The sequence below is a fragment of the Rutilus rutilus genome (assembly GCF_951802725.1).
Source record: "Rutilus rutilus genome assembly, chromosome: 12".
Classification (NCBI taxonomy): domain Eukaryota; kingdom Metazoa; phylum Chordata; class Actinopteri; order Cypriniformes; family Leuciscidae; genus Rutilus; species Rutilus rutilus.
In genome coordinates this window covers 25,657,193-25,672,985 of record NC_140217.1, presented here as the reverse complement: position 1 = coordinate 25,672,985, position 15,793 = coordinate 25,657,193, and the positions used below count along the sequence as shown (strand labels likewise).

At 39.6% G+C, this 15,793-nt stretch overlaps 1 protein-coding gene across 10 annotated transcripts in view; it reads left to right on the top strand.

Annotated features, from left to right (window-relative positions):
- sgip1a (SH3GL interacting endocytic adaptor 1a) overlaps window positions 1-15,793 on the top strand; it is a 77,505-nt gene that overhangs the window by 49,249 nt on the left and 12,463 nt on the right. For 5 of the 10 annotated variants that reach the window (XM_084426465.1, XM_084426474.1, XM_084426466.1 and 2 more), the window contains 10 exons: window positions 2,426-2,437; window positions 3,556-3,567; window positions 4,421-4,442; window positions 4,610-4,757; window positions 6,389-6,477; window positions 6,995-7,081; window positions 8,329-8,403; window positions 8,765-9,523; window positions 10,647-10,771; window positions 11,129-11,282. In XM_084426465.1, coding sequence (XP_084282591.1) covers window positions 2,426-2,437; window positions 3,556-3,567; window positions 4,421-4,442; window positions 4,610-4,757; window positions 6,389-6,477; window positions 6,995-7,081; window positions 8,329-8,403; window positions 8,765-9,523; window positions 10,647-10,771; window positions 11,129-11,282 — 1,483 coding nt within the window. The remainder of the gene's footprint in view (window positions 1-2,425; window positions 2,438-3,555; window positions 3,568-4,420; window positions 4,443-4,609; window positions 4,758-6,388; window positions 6,478-6,994; window positions 7,082-8,328; window positions 8,404-8,764; window positions 9,524-10,646; window positions 10,772-11,128; window positions 11,283-15,793) is intronic. The other 5 variants (XM_084426473.1, XM_084426470.1, XM_084426468.1 and 2 more) reach the window with 2 other exon arrangements.

Sequence of the window (15,793 nt, the reverse complement as noted above, 5' to 3'; positions counted from 1 at the left end):
AGCAAAAGCACAAAAGCATGGGGTTTCTTAATATAGCACACCTCTCGGCCAGGTGCTGGGTTCCAGCTGGTATTCATGTTTTATTGATAAGCTTTGCTTCTTTATTAAGCCTCTATGGGCAGTCATCCAACAAGAGTTAATAAAGCCACACATTGTAAACCCAGTGTGCTCAGAGCCTGCTTGATCATTCGACTGTCTTAATTCCAAGCTTAATGTTGACATACATGTCATTGCTACAGCAAGCCAAACAAATTTAAAGAAAATGTTCACCCAAACTAACGAAAATGTTGCTGTTTATTCACCTTCAACTTGTTACAAACCTGTATGACTTTTCTTTTCATACAGTCCCCATGCTTTTTCATTTTGGAGATTGGAGCTGTGAAGTGTGATGCTCCAAAAATAATTGAACAAATACCATTAAAAGGAGCCCATACATCTTGTTTGCTCTTTTATACATTTTCTGAAGGTGTTCAATAGTTTTGTATCAGGGAAAATACATAAATAGTGGCTAATCTAAAAATGTCATCAGTTTGCCATAGCCTTATTATGCATCATGCCTATACAGATTTATTGTTGTTTCATAAAAGAGAACAACAATAAAAAAAAAAAAATCTGGGAAATGCTTCAATATAAACTACTGTTCAAAAGTTTGGGCTGAGTAATATGTGTGTATATATATATATATATATATATATATATATATATATATATGTGTGTGTGTGTGTGTATATATATATATATATATATATATATGTGTGTGTGTATATATTAAATAATATATTAAATTCAAGTAAAGACATTAACATTCTATTTCAAATAAATGTTCTGTTCTTTTGAAGTTTCTATTCATCATAATCAGTGTTTCCACAAAAATGTTAAGCACCACAACTGTTTTCAACATTGATAATAATAAGAAATGTTTCTTGAGCTAAAATAAATAAATAAAAAGTGCATATTAGAATGATTTCTGAATGATTTCATGACACTGAAAACTGGAGTAATGGCCACTGAAAATTCTGCTTTGAAATCACAGAAATGATTTACAGCTTAAAAGATGTTGAAATAGAGCATTTAAATTCGCACAAGATCCGATTTTTCCGCATCCGTTCTGAGCCACTTCCAAATGTGGTTTTAAATCAGATACATATGTGATATCTGGACATCCGACCTACGCCTAAACACGTTTATCCGAATTCCCCTTGCAATTCCAAACCAACAAAAGGCGAGGGCGACACAGAGATACTGTAGATTTATAATGTTGTATAATGAAGAAGACGTGCCTGTATGAACCAGGACTAAAACTCACAGCATTTTTACTGAGGTGGAAACTTAATAGTTTAGAAATTGTACACAAACATAGAAACATTCATGAGCATAGAAGAGGTTTTCAACCTCTGCCCTGTAAATCTTTGAAATAACAGCTAAAATAACAGCTTTGCTACTGGAAGCTATGTCTCAGCAGTGAGGTGATAACGTCACTGTTTTTGTAAATAAACGTACAAACTTCACTACATACAAATGCACTCAAGTAATTCACGATCTCTCTCTCAAATAAATGAAATCTTACCGTGCTACAAAAATAACAAAGGAAAATTACCATTATTTTCCTGTCTATATCCGGTCCGTGATTTTTTCCGCTGCAAACATCAATGACCGCTTTTAATTTATCCATGCTGGCAAATAATCATGGCCACCCGACGTGAATTATAAAATAATTTTAGTATGGCCATTCAATACCTGAGGGTCAACAATGTCACATAGTAAAGCGATCACCAACAGAATTATTTTGGCCAGATATTGGATACCAGTTGTGTCTAAAGTGAAAGTAAACAGGTGGGACAGAAAATTGCATATGGTCAATAGGTCACATCTTTGCATTAAGACTTGCAGTGTAAACAACTTCTTTTAAAAACGTTAAAAATCTTAAGGACCCAAAACTTTTGAATGGTAGTGTATAATATTGTGTTCCATGGAAATATAAAAATCAAATATAAGTTTGGAACCACATGAATATTTTTTTTGGGTGAAACATTCCTTTGATGTGCTTATTAAATAGATTTTTTATATATTTAGTAGCGTTCACTCAAGCTATGAGTAAAGTCATTCAGGTCACTCACTGAGATCTTGATTTGTTGCCACGTTTGACTGATCTCCTTATTAGCTGAGATATATTACAGTATGTGCTGGAGGCGATATCTGTGGTTGACAGAAAAATGTACTGGGTTTGCACAGTGTTTCATCATACTGTAATCTGTGTTTGAAGACATTTCTGCCTTGTCATTCCTCTAAAATTCACGTGTGACGTATTTGTGCATGCTTACCAGCACTATACTATTGTAGATCGATAATGCTCTCTCTTCTTCTGTCTCTACCCTGCCTGTCTTTCTGTTTCTATCTGTCCTTACTCTAACGCTGGCTGATATAGAGGAATAGTCCGGTAAGCTGTTTATACTTTATCCTCTTTTAGAGTGGCATCTTCTTCTAACATTTCTCTTTTGGCATGGTGAAGTTTGCATGCATGGTGTTTAATATGACGTTAAGAACTGATCTAGGGTCAGTTTGTGTGTTTAGGGATGGACTGTTGGATACTGAAACAGGCAATAGAATGTATTGACTGTGTAGTTTGTACTTTGTAGTTTCATTATAGATGATGGATAATGTCATTTTGCATCTGGTGTTTGTTTATGCATGTTTCACTTCAACACTTTTCCTCTGTTTATTATTTGAATGAGTGGCCCACCAGCCTTAGTCATCAGCTCAGCTCTTATATTAAAGCATTTGGTTGCATGCCAGTTATTTGCTTGCCCACTCTTGGCTCTGATTGGTGGTGACCATTGCTTACAGCCTATTGGATTAGACTTTGTCACTGGTGTACTGTACATCATTCCTAATCATTCAGAACTCACGGGCCACACTCAGACTGAACTCAGAACCCTTGTTCCTGGGCTTAATCCAACTATTATGGAGTGAGAATAAGGAAAAAAGAAATATAATGAAGTTAAATCAGAGTTAGAAAGAATAGATGTCCAAGGAAAATGTACTTTCTTGTCCTTTCGTTTCTATTCTAACTGTGAATTTGGTCCAGGAGTATTATGTATGACCACAAAATTTCCCACTGTATGGCGTATCTTTGAAATCTCTTTGTAGTGAGCTGAGCAGTACATACTTTCTATGCTTTTGGATCCTCTGAAGACCAAACAGTGCTGAGACAAGCAGTACTGCACAGGTGCAACGTTGGCAATACGTGCATAAATGCCATTTTTAAGAATTGCTGAATATGAGTTGATATATTCCATATCTTCCCGAGCTATAATATAATTTTATGTAATAAACAGATCAAAATTGAAGTAATTCACTCTTGAATTGTCACTGCCTTCATCTAAAACAACTGATCTTTAATTGAAAATCATCACTAAAGCACAGCATAAAGGTGAACATAGTCTAATTCACACCATGCAGTTCAGAAGCAGAGGTTGCTTTTGATCGAAGTCTGTATTACTGATTTATCACTTTCTGACCAGGTGTCTCTTCTCTCTTCCTTTTTGCTGGTCACAGAGACGTAGCCCGGTAAGTGCCTTTTACAATTATTTTTCTGTTCACCAGTGCTTGAAACACTTTATGATTCAGTTGAAGCAGAGGGACAGCTTTTGAATTTTGAAGATATCTATGTTATCAATTTAATGAAATAAGCAAAATATGACATGTTTAAAGAGACTTAATAGTTACATATGGTGATATTTCCATATAAAGATGCAAAGGTCAGGACCAGTAAAAATTATTATTTTTATTTTCAAAGTTTATTAACTACTACTCTTTACAGACGTCACTTATTCTTATTCACTTTCTCTCCCTCATCTGTTCTTTTCTACCTAATAAAAGGCCCATGTGAATAGAAATAATGCTTACTTTTGTGCTATAGATCCATGACACCAAAAATGCTTACTTTGGAAATCAAGCAAATGTCTTTTAAATAATTTGTATGCTGGTTGCCGTAGAGCCTTGCATAAGCTATGTTAAAGAGTTCTTAATCTAAATACTGTATGATATCTATTATCTCACATTTTAGTCTAAAGAATGCCATTTTGACTTAAAAGGAAAAACAAATGCTGTGGTCTATTTGAAATTCATATCCACCATGAAGAACCTGCGATGTAATACCATTTATGACAGGGTTATTTGTTACTAATGCATCAATGAGTTAGATAAGATTGTTCATCAGTCAATCATAGGAATTTTCTGTCAGCTGTAGACTGCATTATGAAACAGTAATTTACTGGGCATCAAGGCATTGGTTCTGTCTGAGTTTGACTCACCATTCCCTTGATTAAATTTACCCATAATGCACTATTTTCAGCTGATGAGCGATATGGTGTTATGAGCTTTTAGTCTTATGAATGTTTTGGCCTTCTGTCTGTTTCAGGGGCTGGCAAAAAGAAACCCCAGTAAGTGCACTTAATACAATTTATTCTTAGATTTATGAGTCTGTTGTCTATGTCTTTTTAAATCTGACAATAAATAGTTGTCTGGAATTAAATTGTCCTGTGAATATGGAAGTGTGCTTGCATATGTAGGAGTAGGTGTGTTCATATGAACATGATGTTATTCTCAGGTGAAGAAATTGCACGACCGAGACGTGTTGTTCCAACGCCCGCACCAGCTCTTGCCCCGTCTACAACACATGCGCCTGCGCCTGCGCCTGCACCTGCACCTGCACCTGCACCTGCATCTGCACCTGCACCCACTCCCGAGCCTGCTAGGTATCTATACGCACACTTACACACTTTTTGTCTGTTATTTCCAAGTGTATTATTGTTCACAAAAACTATTACAAATACGACAACTAGCAAAGAAAAAATTTGATTGTTAACTAAAATAAAAATGAAATAAATGAACTTTGCAGAAGACCAAAAATTAAACTGGAAGTATAAATGTGTTCTAAAAAAACTAAAGCAAATTACAGAGAAAATTATTTTTCAGCCAAAGCCGAATGGTCCGATTGAATTAATATCCCAAGCCTGACTGTGATCTATAATATATATATATATATATATATATATATATATATATATAACTGGTTGCTTTTTGTACATGGCATTTAGGTGTAGGTAAAATAAATTTTGCTGAAAAAAAAAGTATGATAAATGCAGCAATGATGGTGCATTTATATTACATTTTATTGTCCGCAAGTACTGCAGTATGTAGTGTTGGTGTGAATTTTCCAAAAAGAATGGTTATGTTAATGGTATTATTTTCAGTATGGTGCAGTTTCTGATAAAAGTGCATTGTGTGTCATCATAGGTAGATTGAACAGTTTGTGCAGTAACTACAATTTCTGGAACTGAAACTATATAAAATCTCAAAGTATTTATTTACCAATTAAAATATCTAGTTCAGTCATGAAACTCTAGAGGGCGCAGGCTGATAGGTCCTTTACATGCAATCCGCAAGCAATTACATCATTACCGCATGACACAAGCTGATTGGCCTCTGCTGATCCTGCAAGCCAATGATATTGCTTGCTCAACATAAAAATAGTCTCTGGGGCTGAATCCGAAATCGCCCCCTAAACCCTCATTCACTATTCCCTACGTAAGTCCAATAGTACTGTTCACTTAAAGAAGTGAATGAAAAGAAGTGAGCGAATTCAGACAGCCATTGAGCGTACATCAGTTGTACACTCGTTATTGCAGTGCAATGTAATGTGGGATTGAATAAGTGCACTCAATAACATTCACTATGGTTTCGGACACCACTACAAATGGCTATCCCCTCAAATAACGCCGATTTGAGGGTATAGGGGGTGATTTCGGATTCAACCTGGTTCATTGTTTGCTGTAAGCTAGCCTGCAGCGTGCTATCAGAGTTCCTCTGAAACTTCCACCTCCCTTTTAGCTCCACCTGACCAGATCTGCTACAGGATTCTTTTATCTATTTATGCAATAGCAGCATATCTTACTTGCTCACAGCAGTGTGTCTGTGTATCTATTAGCAGTAGCAAATCCATACTTGCTCTGCAGCAACAATAATCAACAAAAGCAGCATCAGTGTAGCAGGTCTAGTCCACCAAGACCAAATACATTAACATTGCTATGTTCAATAACAAAACTATTCAGAGAGTTGACATGTTTGAACTAAGTAAAACCTCAAAATGAAAACCAAAATACAAAACAGAATAAAAATTAAAACTAGTTACAGTACATTCTAAAAAAAAAATAATGCATATATATAACCATGCTTGCTGCAACTTAGAGTCTTTTAAAAATTGTAGTTGTTTAACTGAGTCTAAATGGATTATATCACAGACTTTTAGAGTTGCAGCCTGAATGTGACTAGTCTGCATCTGTGTGGATGAGTCATGCAGATCTGGCTTAATTCTCCTCCATTTTAGTAATAAGAAATCTCCAGTGCCAGAGGATGCAACAGCCTTATTCGGCCCTCCACTGGAGACAGCCTTTGATGAGCAGAAGACCAGTGAAGGTACAGCTTGTCACCATATCCTTACCTCTTAGTTCTGCTCATGGATGTTGATCTGTCATTTACAGGGTCACTGAATTTTAACCATTCACATATCCAATACAAGCTGATCACGGCCCAGATTCTTTGTGTTACTTTATTCACTTGAACAAAAATTCATTTTTCTGTCATATACAATATGTGTCTTCAGGAGACTCACAGAGGGTATGAAGATAATGCTCATATTTCAGCTATAAGTATTTAAGAGTACTGTTTGTTTGTTTATAAAATCAGTACTGGTTTTTAGCTTTATGTAATGTGAACTATAGAACAAAACATTCATCAGTGCGTACTAGTTGTGTTGCCACCCACTCAATTCCATTTGCAGCAGTTGAGATTAAAACAATTAGATTTACTGGCCATTTATGACAGATATAGGGATAGATAAGTGTTGCATGGTGATTCCTTCCTCTCTGTGAGTCACACAGCTGTTAATTCTGCTCCCCATCAACTGTGTATCATGTCCTTTTCCATAAATTAGCGGTGATAGAGGAACCTGGGGTTTGGGGTGCACCCCTGCCTGAGCAACACCTAGAATCCTCACTGGCAACACCTTTTCCTACAGGAAGTAAGTCATTGATTGTGTGGCATGATTGCCATCATCCTGGTATCATAAACCCATAAGTTCCAAAATGGTGAACGGTCGACTGAATGGAAAAATCATAATTGCCTCCAGTTTTTTTATTTTAACTTCCCCTTTGGCAGTCTCCATTAACCTACTAATTTCTCAAGTCATTAGCTATGAAAGCAATGAAGAGTCATCCAGCTCATCCTGTACTCATGTCTTTTGGTGACGGTTTACTCAACGTGGCCTATTTTCATGTGTGTCTATGCTTAAAAAAAGCCAAGTGATGCTGAGCTGTATCTGTGGGCTTAAGTTAAGCTTAAGGCTATGATTATAAATGAGTTTTGGCCTTCTAATAGTGATATATCTCTGAATGTATATTTACATAAATATGTAAATACTAGGGCTTGCATGACTACTCATTTTTACTAGATGACCAGTTGTCTAAGAAAGTAGTCGACTGTGAACTGAGTCAGTATTTACCATATATCAATGACTCAAAGACTAGCTGCCTCAACGGTCTGGGCAGCTGGAGAGTTTGATACAGTGAGAAAGTTGAAAATTGCAAAGTGCTTAAACTATTAATTTAACAAAGCTAATAACATGCAACTACACGAATGCAATTTGTGTACAGAGGAATTATCTTTTTGTTGCCATATGAAACAGACTAAAGACTAGTTGTCGAAATAATGCAACTCTATTTCTCATTGCTAAAAACTTGGTATGTCAGTAGAATAAAATAGAATCAGAATGAAACAGTAATGATATAAGCTTTGGTGTATTTTTAATTAAAACAAATTTATAAACGTTAATTCTGAGAGCTCTAATAAAATCTTTTTTCTATCAAATTTTGTATGGCCCTTTAAGCACCCTTGTGGCCCCCTGACGGTCCCTGGGCCCTAATTTGAAAACCCTTGAACTAGAGAACTAATCATAGAAATGATTGACTAATTGACTAGTATGTGCAAGCCCTGGTAGATACACACTAAACAAATAAGTGATCCTTACATAAATTAACATAAAAAATGGTTACATCCTAAATAATATGAAAGTAGTGTGAACTACTAGGTCACAGAGAGTGAAGGGTTATCATAGAGTCTGAGCTATTCATCCCATGCCACAGTCCCTTTCTGTTGTCCCTGACTGCCTGAATGAGACCTTGCCTTTGCATGGTGCTGTGGGGCATGGAGACATGGCCTGGTGGGGGGTGTATGTGAGAGCTTATCTTAGCTGCACTAATGTCATTGCAGCTCTGCCTCCGCTTCCGCCTAAGAATGTGCCGACCTCCCCTCCTCCGATTGAATCTCCTGCTACAGAGCCTACTGGTAAGATCCCCCTCCACCCAGGCCTCAGATAACAGGGGTCTTATACTGCTCCTGAAGGGCCATTGTCCTGCAGATTTTAATGCCACTAATTAAGCACTCCTCAACCAACTAATAAAGGTCTTAAGGCATACTAGAAACTTCCAGGCAGGTGTGTTGGAGCTAAACTCTGCAGGACGTTGGCCTTCTAGGAGCAGGTTGGGACACCCCTGGTCTGTACCAATATTGGGCCCCAACAAGTGTGTGATTGGTTTGTTTTGTGCTTGTCTTTTATCCCTTGCCTTTTCATTTGTCTTCCCTTCTGTTTATGGCCTGCTAATAACTCTTCTGTTCCTTTATGATATATGTGTGGTACCTGATGCAGATGTACAGAAAGAAGAGGAAAATTCAAGGCTGACCTCACAGAGGCCCTCTATAACTGATCTGGACAACATCTTTGGTCCAGAAGACTCTCCAAAACCTGGTCAAGATGCTGAAGACAAATGGGTCTGCTTCAATGATGCGTCACCTGAAAGACTTCCTTCCTCTGAAGGAGGAGAGCCAGCACCTCCACTCCCCTTATCTCCGCCTCTCCCAGCAGAACCAGCACCCCCACTACCTAAATCACCCCCTCCATCTGAGGAGCCGATTTCTTTACCAAAATCTCCACCTCCTCCTGCAGAGCCGGCACCTTCTCCTCCTTTCAGTGAGTCACAAAGGGAAAGCCCCCCACCTGTTCCAAATGCTCCCAAAGACACCACTCCTTCTCCTCCAACTGTCCCGCCTCCTCCGGTGGAAGAGGCCCCGCCCCCACCGACACCAGATGATCTTTTTCAATCCACTACAGACTTTTCGTCATGTGCTCCTCTGACAGAGACCCGATCAGACTCAACTAACAGCCCGCCAACCACTGTAGAGACAAGTGTATGCACAATCCCCCCGCCCTTGGTTCTGAACCAAGAGGACAAGAAAAGCCCTGATGAGATTCCATCAAAAGAGGACCCCAGTGAGAGCAGCACTTCACCCAAAGATATTTGTCAAGGACCACGTTCCACACCTCCTCCTCCACCACCTCCTACATACAGGGCGGTAGTGTCATCACCAGGGCCCATTCCTCCAGCTAGTACAGGTGGAAATGAAAGTGGTGAGTCTGATCTAAAAACAAAACAGTCAAACGGACCAGTGGTCACTGAACATTAACGGTTTAGTTCACCCGAAAATTAGCATTCTGTCATCATTTACTTACCCACCTGTATTTTGAAACCCGAATGAGGTTATTTTTTCTGTGGAGCACAAAATGAGTTATTAGCAGAAAGCTTGTCTTTCCACATGTTGAAAGTAAATGATAGCCATGGCTATCAAGCAAGATTTTCCAAAAGAAAAAAATGTCAGTGAATACTTCAGTCTGTTCCTCACACAAAGCTATCACATGGCTTCAGAATACTTGAAATATAGAGCTAAAGTCATATGGACTTCTTTTATTATGCTTTTTGGTCCTTTTTGGAGCTTGACAACTGCTGGTCCCCATCCACTCTCATAATTTGAATGAGAGCAGCTCAGACATCTGGTAAACTTCTCCTTCTGTATGTCACTGAAGAACAAAAGTCACTTCAGGTTTGAATGATGAGTAATAATCAGTATTTAATTTTAGGTGAACTAACCCTTTAAAAAATGACAACCACCAATAAAAAAATCCACATTATTGAATAAACACATTTTGATTTATAGAATATACCCTTGAGTAATAAGCAGTAACAAAAGTTTCTGTATATTGAAAATGCATATAAATTCAGTTAAGTCTGAATTTCAAGTCGTTCTGCTCTAGTCACCACCATGTAATATGGGTTTTTACAGGAGAGCCTTCTTAGTAAGAGGGGTGAAGTGAAATATATCTGACAACTTTTTGCCTCGTTATTTTCTATATAGAGACATGTACATTCTCACCACTCTTGTGCATAATGGTACTACTACATTTTTGGGTTTCGTGTTTTAGCAGTGCTCTAATCAGAAGTGTCATGCATCTATTTTTATATACCGTAAACATCTTCATTTTCAAAGATACAAATAATGTTTTGTTTTCATTGTTTCCACAGTATATTCTAAGCATCCTGGCTTTCTATAGGTGATTTGTGAGGCTATTTTGATCAAGTAACATAACTTTTTTAATGTATTGCCATTTTATCCAAATTAGGTAGAACTCTTGAATGGGCTTGATGCATGTTACTGTTTGTATGGCTTTGCTTTAATGGAATACTCTTGCTCCACAGGCTCCTCCTCCCCTGTACGCCCATCTACCCCATTGGCTACCAGCAGCTCTCCCCCTCCCCCTCCCCCACCTCGGCCACCCTCACGACCCAAACTGCCTCCAGGGAAACCAAGCGTAGGGGATGTGGTACGTGATAACATAAAAAAAATTACAATACTTTTAAATGGTAAATATTACTGTCCCTGTTAGTTCCCTACAGTCTCAGTGTCACTGACCTTTTTATGACCCAATTAATTTTAAAAACCTTTATAGGGTGTAAGAACTCATTCCTCAGAAAACCAGACCCAGATACCAGATTTACAACATATTTCATTTTCATTCAATACAATTCTTTATTTAATGAAACAAAAAACAAGGAACACTACCACAGGGTGCTCAGAGTAAATTTCCTCCTGATTACCTGACCAGAATGATAAACTCCTACTCTTTTGTTACTGAATATCCCCTCTGTCTATTCTTCCTTTTCCCTGCTTTTCGTATCAGAATCGGCCGTTCAGCCCCCCTGTACACTCGTCAAGCCCCCCTCCTCTGGCTCCACTGGCCCGTGCGGAGAGCACCTCTTCCATCTCCTCCACCAACTCTCTGAGTGCTGCCACCACTCCCACCGTCGGTAAAGAGCTCTCCGTGTCTGTGTCAGGTGTGACTCCATTTCCCATCATTCTCTCTGCTTTGCCATGCTGCTCCGTCTTTATGTGTCTGCTCTGGAAATCAGCCTTTCTATCTAGAATTCAGTGTAACAGGGCCAAAAATGATATTTAACCCATGATTTACTCACCCTCAAGCCGTTCAAGATGCATATGTCAATCTTTTTGCTATGGGGTCCACCTCCTCCAAGTCCCAAAATGTGCATGCATCCTTCACAAAAGTAATCCATCCGGCTCCAGGGGGATAAACGAAGGCCTTCTGAGGGTAATCCGTGCAGTTTTGTCGTAAAAATATACATATTTAAAACTTTATAAACGAAAATAACTGGCTTCCGGTAGCGGTCGACGCGCGTTCACAGAGATGGATGCTGGCGTATGACGTAGGACGTAGCGTAGGAAGCGTCGTGACGTAGAACTTCACACTATAACCACTGAAAGATCTAAGACATTTTCTAAAATAACTGAAAATGTGTTCGTCTGAAAAAAGATTGACATATGCATCTCGAACAGCTTGAGGGTGAGTAAATCATGGGTTAAATATCATTTTGGCCGAACTATCCCTTTAAGGTGCCATAGTGCTCAGTTGTAATCACAGTTTTGAATTCACTGTAGTGATATTTTCACAGCTTTTTTTTAGTTTAGAGTAAAACAGTATGGTGATGCTGCTGTTTAGTTTATAATACTGAAGTGAAATCTCCGGCATTCTGCAGTCATGTATTAGATCGCTGGAAATTATGGCGGAAGATTTATTGCTTTGCTGAAAATATAGTTCCCTTTCGAGGGAACTCGCGATGCGTCAATGACGCTTTGGGAGCGCTCCTGCGTGATTTCGTCTGAAGCACCTATGTCAACTAGTCCAATGGCGAGAGTGGGCGTCACGGGCGGGTGACGTGACGACCAGGAAAGGATAAAGGACATCCGGTTAAGAACCGCGCTAGCTTCTGTGCCTCAGCAAGCGCTCTGTGTTACATACTGTCTGTCTTATTTATTGTTGTCTGTCACTATACCAGTCAAAAGCATAGATATTATGGCGAACAAACAACCTTAGATTGTGTTCCTCCCTGCCTTCTTTCTTGACGATGTATGTGTTGTTTGTTTGGAACGGAGCATGTTCTGTCAGCGCTCGAGGGCTGTCACTCTTTGAGGAGGGTGTTCAGGCTCGCGTTCCTCGCAGTGCCGCTATCGAGAGTTTAGCTCTGCTCCTGATGGCTTTCCTCTCGAGGGAAGAAAGTCAATAAAGATTCTTTGGCTCGGATCTCGCGTTTGCTGAGGCAGCGCGTAGATTACGGGTCTGCAATAAAGATTCTGTTACTCGACCTCGGATCTCGCATGTGCTGAGGCAGCGCGTAGATTACGGGGTCTGCAATAAGAATAATAGTGGACGGGCTACGTTCATTCATGAAAATTACCGACGTGTGTGCACTATCGGGAGTTTCCCCATGCTACTGTTTATTTAAAAAAAGACTGCAATAAGAATCCAGTGGTTATGCAAATGCAATGCATTCATTAAAGAGATACATAGTGTATTGCAAGCTATGAATTTATGATTCTTTTATTGTATGTTGAAACTATTTTTTGTATATAAGCCTATATATATATATATAAATATATATTCAGCCTTTCATCCAGACTATATTAACTTGTCTGGTTGATTTTTTGCTGTTTGATTCTGAGGAATTAAATAAGTGGGCTGCATTTAAATTTGCTTATCTGACTTTCATTAGTTAGATTCATGTATAGGTTCAGTAATTCATCCAGACCGTGTTAACTTGTCTGGTTGATCTTTTACTACATTTAATTTTGAGGAATTAAATGGTATAATTTGGTGCTACAGCTGTCCACCTCCGAGGAGATGGATGGCATCAAGTTAAGGGAATTGAAGATTCTACATCTCAATCTCCTGTGTACAATGAGTTTGGAGTTTATAACTTTGTATATGGGGCTGCTGGGCGGAGCAGCACTAGCCATTAACAAACTCATTGTATAGGCAGAGTGTAATTTCCTGTGCTCCCCTGGATCTGAGGACTGTTTTTCTGTGAAAAAGGCTTCGGCCAAGGTCCTGATGCCACTGGTGTCAGACCTCTGAGGGCAACCCCGACCGGGATGGAGCGGTGTACACCTCAGTATATGGGTGCTACTCGCGTTAGTACATCCCGAGCAGGCTCTGGTGATGGAGCAAGAAATAGAGTCTCTATTAGCGAAGGGAGCTATAGAGCAGGTGTACTTGCCCGACAGAGAATCTGGGTTTTACAGCCGCTACTTTATTGTTCCGAAAAAGAATGGGGGGTTGCGTCCCATTTTAGATCTTTGTGTGTTGTAATGTGCAGTCATGAAACTCAAGTTCAAGATGCTCACACTCAAACACATCATGACTCAAATCAGATCCGAGGACTGGTTTGTCACGATAGATTTAAAAGGCGCTTACTTCCATCCTCCCTCAACAAAGGAAGTTCCTGAGGTTTTCTTTTGGGGGCAAAGAATACCATTATCGGGTGCTTCCATTCAGTCTAGCTCTATCACCCCACACGTTCACGAAGTGCGTAGATGCAGCTCTGGCCCCGCGAGGCTGCAGGGCTACGCATTCTGAACTACATCGATGACTGGCTGATTCTGGCGGAATCAGAGCAGTTAGCGGTTCGGCATCGAGATGTCGTCCTCGCTCAGATAAAGAAATTGGGGTTGAGACTCAATGCCAAGAAGAGTGTGCTTTCTCCACTACAGAGAACCACTTTCCTTGGTGTGGTATGGGATTCAGTCACGAAGCGAGCCACACTATAGCCCGTTCGTGTAGCTGCTATCCTCACAGCCACAAAAGAGTTAAAGCTAGGCCAGTCACGCACTGTGAAACAGTTCGAGAAACTGTTGGGCCTCATGGCAGCAGCGTCCAATGTGATACCCTTTGGCCTACTGTATATGAGACCCTTGCAGTGGTGGCTCAGAACCAGAGGGTTCTCCCCGAGGGGAAACCCACTTAGTACGATCAAGATCACGCGGCGGTTTCTCCGCTCCATGGTTATATGAGGAAATACTGGTTCCTATTCCACATGAGCAGTCACGCACTGTGAAACAGTTCGAGAAACTGTTGGGCCTCATGCCAGCAACCTTTGGTTGTTTCCTCCGTGGTGCTTTTAGACCAGGACAGGAGTATGGCGGCTTAGAAGCCTTATTATATATATGTAGATATCCCTGTAATATGTGGTATGCGGCAGGCTGGTCCTCTCCGCTCACATTCGTAAGGTTTTGCAACTTCGACCTGGGCGCTTCCCCAGGTTCTCAAGTGCTCTTGTCTTAGTTGTGCAGTATTGACACAGACAGGTTCTGGTTCGTATGGCGTGTTGGGCATTCTCGTTCCCAAAGCGTCATTGACGCATCGCCAGTTCCCTCGAAAGGGAACGTCTCAGGTTACGACTGTACGATGCGTCACTTTGCCATACTTCCTACATCACTGTGATCGACTTGTTTCGGCCCTTTTCGAAGCTAGCGCGGTTCTTAACCGGGTGTCCTTTATCCTTTCCTGGTCGTCACGTCACCCGCCCGTGACGCCCACTCTCGCCATTGGACTAGTTGACATAGGTGCTTCAGACGCAATCACGCAGGAGCGCTCCCAAAGCGTCATTGACGCATCGTCTCGTTCCCTTCTCAGGGAACTAGGGTTACAGTTGTAACCTAAGACGTTTTGCTTAACATAGACTGAATAATAGCTTGACTATGTGCATCATTTTGTCTTGTGCGTGTTTAAGTGGAAATATTGCTGGGATTAATTGGATATTGTATAGGTTCTATCCTATAAGTTAAATTATAATCCCTAAAAATTCTTGTCCATCTGTATGTATCTTTACATTGTAAAAATAAACAAAGGGCTAAAAAGGCGTTTGACGATTTACAGAAAAAAATTACTAACTAAAATGCATGTTTGAGCTAACTTGCAGTGACTGTATCTTAAAATATATCAGTGCCTTTGTTTTGTCTGAAAATGCACACCAGTAATGTTTTTTCTAAGGCACGTTTATAAAAGCCACTTAAATACTCTAATTTAACTAAGGCCTAGTCCTGGCTTAGTCTAAGCCCTGTCTGTGAAACCAAGCCAGTGTGTCTTTGCTGGACTTTTCAAAATGGTAGATCTGCTGTACCAGTCTGAATGCTTTTATTGGAAGCTTTCATTGATGCCAGGCAGGGAAAGATTTTGTTCCATATTTTCCTGAGATTTGCAAACAGTTTTGTCATGTGAATCAAGAGTTTATTAATCTAGAGCTTTTCATGGATGTTGGTCTATCTGTTGCTTGTGCTATTCCATCTTTTTGGGGGGGTTTTTTTCATCATTTTTTTTTTTTTTTTTTTTACCATTCCATTCACTTTTCTTTAGTTATCGTCTTTTTAGTCTTCTAAATCTGTGCCGTGCATACATTGTTACGTCTGAGTTTAATGACTTGTTACTTTTTAGTTTTTCTTTGCAATTATTTGTTATTTAATTTGAATTACGTTTATTTTATTTTTTGTGTGTGTG